The 8,602-nt window shown below is 42.7% G+C and overlaps 1 protein-coding gene across 5 annotated transcripts in view; it reads left to right on the forward strand.

The window, feature by feature from the left end:
- LOC141172555 (transmembrane protein 26-like) overlaps nt 1-8,306 on the forward strand; it is a 128,255-nt gene extending 119,949 nt beyond the window's left edge. For 3 of the 5 annotated variants that reach the window (XM_073656888.1, XM_073656890.1, XM_073656889.1), the window contains one exon: nt 7,616-8,304. In XM_073656888.1, the coding sequence (XP_073512989.1) occupies nt 7,616-8,203 (588 nt within the window). In that variant the 3' untranslated portion in view covers nt 8,204-8,304. Of the gene's footprint in view, nt 1-7,615 lie in introns of all 5 variants that reach the window. The other 2 variants (XM_073656887.1, XM_073656886.1) reach the window with 2 other exon arrangements.
- The last annotated feature ends 296 nt before the right edge of the window (nt 8,307-8,602 follow it).

Here is an 8,602-nt window from a genome sequence, read left to right on the forward strand (position 1 = left end):
TTACAGAAAATTCATAAAAAAATTTTCTATTATTGTCAAACCACTGACCAATCTCACCAGTGAAGGTGCTAATACGGTTCAGTGGACTTCTGAGGCCATTGAAGCTTTTGTGTTTCTAAAGGAGAGGTTCACCTCTGCTCCCATCCTTATGCAGCCTGATGTGACTAAGCCGTTTTTGGTTGAGGTTGATGCTTGTTCTGTGGGGGTCGGTGCGGTGTTGTCTCAGGAAAACAAGGATGGAGTACATCCCTGTGCCTTTTTTTCAAAAAATTTTTCTGAGATTGAACTTAATTACGATATTGGTAATCGGGAATTGCTGGCTATTAAACTCGCATTTGAACACTGGCGTCATTTTTTGGAAGGCGCTAGATTTCCCATTCAGGTTTTCACTGATCATAAAAATCTGATCCATCTTGATGCTGCCAAGCGCTTGAATGCCCGTCAGGCTAGGTGGGCACTTTTTTTCTCGCGGTTTAATTTTTCCGTTACTTACATCCCGGGTACCAAGAATGTTAAAGCTGATGCTTTGTCTCGCAGCTTTTCTCCCATGGTCGGTGCCGAGGAGGAAAAGAGCATTTTACAAGAAGGTGTTGTGATTGCTGCTTTGGACTCCGTTTTGGAGGATGAGATTCTTAAAGTGCAGGAGAATGCCCCATCTAACACTCCCCATGAGAGGTTGTTTGTGCCTAGGACCTTTAGGAGAGATTTGTTTGTTGAGTGTCATGAATCTCGGTTGGCAGGTCATCCAGGAATTTCTGAGACCAAGAGACTTGTGGGTCGCAGTTTTTGGTGGCCTGGATGGCAGAAGGAAGTCATTAAGTGGGTGCGTCAATGTACTGTGTGTGCTAGATCTAAGTCTTCGCATGCTCCTGCTGCGGGGTTGCTTTGCCCTCTGGAGGTTCCTAGTGCACCTTGGACACATCTGGCTATGGACTTTATTACTGACCTTCCCCCCCTCTGAGGGTTTCACGGTCATCTGGGTGGTCGTGGACCGTTTTAGCAAGATGTGTCACTTGGTTCCCTTCATCAAACTGCCCTGCGCTAAGACACTCGCTAAGGCCTTTGTCAAGGAAATTGTCAGACTACATGGCGTTCCTACTGACATTGTTTCAGATAGGGGACCTCAGTTCGTGGCTCGTTTTTGGCGTGCCTTTTGTGACAGGTTGGGAGTTCATTTGTCGTTTTCATCCGGATATCATCCTGAGTCTAATGGCCAGACAGAAAGAAAGAACCAGGATGTTGAGCAGTTCTTGCGTTGTTTTGTGGCAGACAATCAAGAGGGGTGGTCTGAGTTTCTGCCACTTGCTGAATTTGCTCTTAACAACCATACATCCTCTTCTGCTGGGTGTTCACCTTTTTTTTGTTGTTCTGGGAGACATCCGTCTTTTGGGTCATTCTCCAAATTGGTATCGGCTGTGCCTGAGGAGGAGAGTTTTTCCGGTGATTTGGAGAGAGTTTGGACGGATGTGCGTGGTAATCTTCAGGAGGCTAACAAAAAATCTAAGAGGTACTTTGATAGGAAGCGCAAGAGGTTTTGTTTGCTATTGGTGACATGGTTTGGTTGTCCTCTAAGAATCTGCGATTGAGGATTCCTTCTAAAAAATTGGGCCCCAAGTTTGTAGGGCCCTTTAAGGTGCTTCAGATAGTTAACCAATCTGCTGTTAGGTTGGAGGTTCCTACCTCCTGGAAGATTAATCCGGTGTTTCATGTTTCTCTGTTGAAAAGAGCTGATGTGTCGGATGATGACGCCTCTGCCACTGTTCCTCCGGTGGTGGAGGACGGGGAATATGAAATTTCCCGCATCCTAAATTCTAGACGGTATAGAGGGAATTTGCAGTATCTCGTCGCTTGGAAGGGTTTTGGACCCGAGGATAACTCATGGGTGAAGGCGGATGATGTTTCTGCTTCCAGACTTATCAGAGCGTTTCACAGGAGGTTTCCTGATAAGCCCGGGCCTAGGGGATCCGGAGGATCCTCTTAGAAGAGGGGGTACTGTTAGAGCTCTCCTGTTAGGTTTTTTCTAGTTTGCTGGTCACATGACCTTTTTTGCCTATTTAATCCTGCTCCGCCCTCCTGGCCTTGCTGGACTTCATTGTAATTTCTACTCTTGAGCTAGCTTGGTGCTCTGTCACCTTTCTCAGTCAGCTTTGCTAGGTCTTCGGACCTCTTTGTTTTTTGTTTGTCTTATTTCTGCTACAATTTCTGCTAGGAGGTGTCCATCTTTCTCCCAGTCCCTAGTTCTTGTAGGGATCCCTTCCTCACATCTATAGGTCTTCGTTCAGACTAGCCGAGGACTTTAGTGGGTCTGATCGCAGGATCAGGTTCCCCGTTAGATCGTAGGGATCCAGCTTAGTTCTATTGCAGGGACAGATCTCCTGTCTTTTCTTAGTGCTTGTAGCAGATCATAACAATGGGGCCACTCCCATGTTTCACAGTTGGGATGGTGTTCTTAGGCTTCCAAGCTTTTCCATTTTTCATTATGCCCAAAAAGTTCAATTTTAGTTTCATCAGACCACAGGACATATCTCCAAAGATTAAGGTCTTTGTTCCTGTGTGCATTTGCAAACATTAATCTGGCTTTTTTATGTTTCTTTTGGAATAATGGCTTCTTTCTGGTAGAGTGGCCTTTCAGCCCATGTTGATACAGTACTCGTTTCACTGTTAATATTGACACAATCTTACCAGCTTCCGCCATCATCTTCACAAGGTCTTTTGCTTTTGTCCTTGGATTGATAAGCACATGTTGGACCAAAGCACGTTCATTTCTGGGACACAGAACCTGTCTCCTTCCTGAGCGGTATGATGGCTGGACATTCCCATGTTGTTTGTACTTGCATATAATTGTTTGTACAGATGAATGAGGCACCTTCAGGTATCTTGAAATTGTACCCAAGGATGAGCCAGACTTGTGCAAATCCACAATTCTCTTCCTATCTTGGCTGATTTCTTTAGACTTTCCCATGATGCTACACAAAGAAGCAGTGTGTTTCAGGTGTGCATTAAAATACATCCACAGGTGTGTCTCTAATTAACTCAGATGTTGCCAAAAACAACTATCAGAAGCTTCCAAACACATGACATCATCATATGGGCAGTCCAGAATTGTTTAAAGGCATAGTAATCTTAGTGTATGTAAACTTTTGACTTTGCAGAAAGTAATAAAAATGTCTTAAAACATTCTCTTTCTCTCTCTCATTATTCTGCATTTGGCAAATATAAAAAATTATGGTAATCCTAATTGACCTAAAACGGGAAAGGTTTATTCTGATTTCACGTCAGATATTGAGAAAAATATATGTCTTTTTATATAGTGTATGTAAACTTCTGATTTCAACTGTATATGGAGAGGTGAGAGGGGGGGAGGGGAGAAAAGTTTAGTTTGAGAGCCAAGAAGAGAAAAAACGTGGCGCTACTTCTGGCATGTGCTTAATCTTATCCCAGTGTTGCATTCACAGTTACACTGCTCAGTACTGCTCTATAATCTCAATCATACTGCTGCTTCTGAATATGTGCTACATAGATATAGGAGACAAAACCTAAAATGAAAATCAAAATGAGCACATACTATTTATTTATTTACTTGCTACAGGGTAACAGTACATGTAAATAACACAGGGTACTTATTTAACACTATTTTGATTAAAAAAAAAGCGTAAAAGCCATCCCACCGTGACAAGGTGTACCCAAACAGGATGGCTCCATCTCTACTATTAAAACGCTACTTTGTGTCAGCTGACCTAAATATAGATGGAGCAGAGCAGGACCCAGGCTCGAATGTTCAGACACCTGCCTATGGGAAGTTATATATATATGAAATGCCTAGCTTCTGAAGTCATTATTTATTCTTAAACTGCTAAAATCTTGCTCAAAACAATAGAGACAACTCACTGAGGGATCAGATTACAGCGGCCTATTGAAGTATATGAGGGGGGAATGAGGGAAAAGTTTAGTTTGAGAGGTTAGAAGAGATAAACACTGTGTTGCTACTTCTAGAATGTGTTTTTTCTCACCCCAGTGCTGCATTCACAGTTACACTGCTCAGTACTGCTGTATAATATCATCCATACTGCTGCTGCTGCTGTTTCTGAATATGTACTACATAGATACAGGAGAGCAGAAATCTTTCATATTTGTGTATGCTGTGCATGGGAGACATCAGAGCAGATACTAGCTAAGAGATAACAGTGTTATCCCTTACTTATTCTAATAAGTCACCTGAAAGAACAGGTATGCTTTAAATGGGTTGTCCGGTGTAAATCGATAAGTCTGCAGTCATCTGTGTGACTGAGCCGGGACTGGAGGGTACATATGCATTATGCATACTCCCGGCTAGAGCGTGACTAGAGGGTGCAGCCTCGCTCTATACACTTGTATTGAGCAAGGCAGCGCCCTGACTAGAAACGCGCCCATCCAGTGGGCGTGGTTGGCTAGAGGGTGTGACCTCGCTCAATACAAGTGTATGGATTGAGGCCAAGCCCATTAGTCGGTCTCTGACCAGGAGTATGTATAACTCATACATACCCTTTGGTCCCGGCTCAGACACCGGCGAATCCCCGCCGTGCACAGTGCATGCACTGGGGGGGATTCATGAATCTGCAGTCACACAGAGCGACAGCAGACTTATTGATTTGGACTGGACAACCCCTTTAATGCTTTATTTCCACTGAGGTGGTCATTTGGGGAATGAAACAGTTGCAGCCTGATTTTCCCAACAGAGATGATCAGCTAATTTTTTTTGGCAACTGTCTTAAAAGCAGATACAGAGTTTGTCTCAATATAGCATACTGACATTTATATGTCAAGAACCCCACGGTCTGACCATAATCTTCTTTCATTTTCTGTCAAGAACTGTGACTCTACTCAAGACCCCCCCACTTTCCACACTTATAGAAATATACGCGCCATTAACACCCAGAAATTTATGAAAAAGTTGCAATCATCATTGGCTCCAATCTCCTCCCTCTCATGTCCCGACTCTGCATTGAAGCATAATAACGAAATAATGCAATGTGCCCTGGATGAAGCCGCACCTTCTACACAAAGAACAATTCGGCATAATCTAATCTGCCCGAAGATTTCCTCCATTATAAATTTATGCTGAAAACATATAACTCTGCGCTTCACCTCTCCAAACAAACCTACTTTAACAACCTTATAATCTCACTTTCCAATAATCCTAAACGACTCTTTGACACATTTCATTCTCTCCTCAATCAAACAGCACAGGCCCCGATCACCGACCTCAGCGCAGACGATCTGGCCAATTATTTCAAAGAAAAAATTGACCATATCCGACAGGAAATTTTCTCCCAATCCCCAAACGCTATGCATGCTCTCCCCCGCCACATTGTATCTTGCTCACTTTCTGATTTCGAACCAGTCACGGAAGATGAAGTGATCAGGCTCCTTGCATCCTCTCACCCTACCACCTGCACCAGTGACCCTATTCCCTCACATCTCCTTCAGTCCCTTGCTCCAGCTGTCACCACTCACCTAACTAAAATTTTCAACCTCTCCCTCTCATCTGGTATCTTTCCCTCTTCTTTTAAACACGCCAGCATACATTCATTACTTAAAAAAACATCCCTTGATCAGAACTGCACGGCCAAATACAGACCTGTTTCCAATCTTCCCTTTATCTCTAAACTCCTGGAACGCCTGGTCCATTCCCATCTAATCCGCTATCTCTCAGACAACTCTCTTCTTGACCCTTTACAATCCGGTTTCCGCTCTTTACATTCTACTGAAACTGCCCACACTAAAGTCTCTAATGATCTACTAACAGCTAAATCTAATGGTCACTACTCCCTGCTGATTCTCCTGGATCTCTCTGCAGCATTCGACACTGTTGGATCACCAGCTCCTCCTCTCTATGCTCAGCACTATTGGCCTCAAGGACACTGTTCTCTCCTGGTTCTCCTCCTATCGCTCTGACCGCTCCTTCTCTGTGTCTTTCGCCGGCTCCTCCTCCTCTGTCCTTCCCCTTACTCTCGGGGTTCCTCAAGGATCAGTCCTAGGCCCCCTTCTTTTCTCCTTATACACCGCTCCCATTGGACAAACAATCAGCAGATTTGGTTTTCAGTACCATCTCTATGCTGATGACACCCAATTATACACCTCTGCTTCGGACATCACCCCTGCATTACTACAAAAGACCAGTGATTGTCTTTCTGCTGTGTCTAACATTATGTCCTCCCTCTGTCTAAAACTGAATCTGTCAAAAACTGAACTACTCTTATTTCCTCCCTCCACTAACCTACCTGTGCCCGATATTGCCATTTCCGTTTGTGGCTCAACCATTACTCCCCAGCAACAAGCCAACTGTCTTGGGCTAATTTTTGATTCAGATCTTTCCTTCACTCCTCACATCAAATCACTCACTCGTTCATGTCATCTACACCTCAAAAACATCTCAAGAATAAAGACTTTTCTCACCTTTGACTCGGCAAAAACTCTTACTGTAGCTCTTATTCATTCTCGTCTGGACTACTGCAACTCTCTACAAATCGGTCTCCCTCTTACTAAACTCTCCCCTCTCCAATCCGTCCTTAACGCAGCAGCCAGGATCATATTCCTCACCAACCGCTACACCGATGCCTCTTCCCTGTGCCAGTCATTGAATTGGTTACCCATCCAATATAGAGTTCAATTTAAACTTATCACGCTTACCCACAAAGCGCTCCATGCTTCAGTACCCCCCTACATCTCCTCTCTTGTCTCACTCTACCACCCTACACGTGCCCTCCATTCTGCCAGTGACTTAAAACTAAAATCCTCCATAATCCGAACTTCCCACTCCCGTCTCCAAGATTTCTCGCGTGCTGTGCCAATTCTTTGGAATGCACTACCCAGGACAGTTCGATTAATTCCCAATACCCACAGTTTCAAGCGGACCCTAAAAACACATTTCTTTAGACTGGCGTATCGCCTCCACACACTATCTGTCCATCCCAGTTGTCTGTCCCAGTTTTCCCCCATATTAAAATCTTCTTCAATTTCAGGTTCATACCATCCATGCACATAATAGCCTCAGTCAGGACTGCACACATACTGGCAGGCGACCAGTCCATGTATTATTTATCCTATATAGTATATCAAGGCTGCATTATACAATATATGTACATTCTACCTTTTGTGTCTCCCCCATTTCCTCATAGACTGTAAGCTTGCGAGCAGGGCCCTCACTCCTTTCGATATGGGATATGTTTATTCTGTATTGTTTGTATAAGTCCCCCCTAAAATTTGTAAAGTGCTGCGGAATATGTTGGCGCTATAAAAATAAAAATTATTATTATTATTCAGATTACAAGAAGTGGTCTATGCGCTACATTGTAGGCTATTTGTTTGATGGGGCAATATGCAGTACTTCTTATCCCCTACAGCAGTTACTAGTGGTTGCTGGGGGTTTCTGATGCCGGGACTGCAGCAATCAATCACCAGATCAATTTCAAGTTTAGACTTCAGAATACTTACTAGTACTATTTTCAGAAATTCAAAAAAATTCATGTTCAGTTTCATCTCATAATGTGAAGTTGTTATTTATTAAATAAACACATTTGTAATATTCTGTAAATTTGGTTTTTAAAACTAAAAATTGCATCTTCTGATCTCTCAGTTCTCCAAAGAGTTTTCCAAGCTGGTGCAAGGCATGGAAGAGTTAACAATCTTGGTCCTGATTATCGGACGTTGGTTGATGCCAAGAGGAAAAATGAACCGCGATCAGCTCGCTCAGTTACTTCTGATGTACCTTGCACTAGGAGCTGATATTCTGGATATTTTAGAACTTATGAAGGAACCGTCAGTAAAAACCAACGAGACTGTAACAGTGGTGGGACTGTGTCTATTCTCCTGGGCGATTTTGCAATTTACATTAGTGCTCACTCAAAGTTTGTCTTATTCGTCCCCGGATGCAGAGGTCTATGGGCAACTTCGTTCATCATCTGCAGTAAAGAACTGCGTTATGTCTATATGTTGCACCACCGAGGTTTGGAGTGTGATGATCGCGGTGGGGATGCAGGATGGACCCTTTCTGATTTACCGCTTGTATTTGGTAACTAGAGAAGGAGTGTTTAATGACTCCATGATGTTTTTTATAAGCAAAAACATTTTGTCCGTTATAATACAAGTATACAGGGTTGTTGTGTTTCTTGGAAATCAACAACGCAGAAGAAAAAAATTGAAACAATCTATGAATTTAGAATAATAAATATTGTAAAATATGTAAAAATGACAAGCATGTATTTAACAACGTATATATATCTGTATATAAGAAAACCTTCAAAAAAGTCTAACTATTTATAAAACAGAATAAAATTAAAAAGTTCTGGTGTTAAAATCTGTAATACTGTAATTGATTAATTTAAAAAATATTGACAGACCAATTGTAAATTATTGGGATCTATCAAGATCCATTACACAACAGATCGTAGTCAGACTTATTTGTCATGGCTCATGTAAAAATGCCACCATGGTGTTCATACAAAGACCCCCAACTTTCTTGATGCCACACTTGTCAATGATGAAGTGGCCATGTATGTGCAGCTGTCTCCATCCACTTCTATGGGAGTTCTGGATGCAGCCAAACCAGTGTGCTCACAAGTTA

This window comes from Phyllobates terribilis, unplaced genomic scaffold (assembly GCF_046119375.1).
Source record: "Phyllobates terribilis strain yellow unplaced genomic scaffold, ASM4611937v1 Scaffold_12__6_contigs__length_324123572, whole genome shotgun sequence".
NCBI lineage: Eukaryota > Metazoa > Chordata > Amphibia > Anura > Dendrobatidae > Phyllobates > Phyllobates terribilis.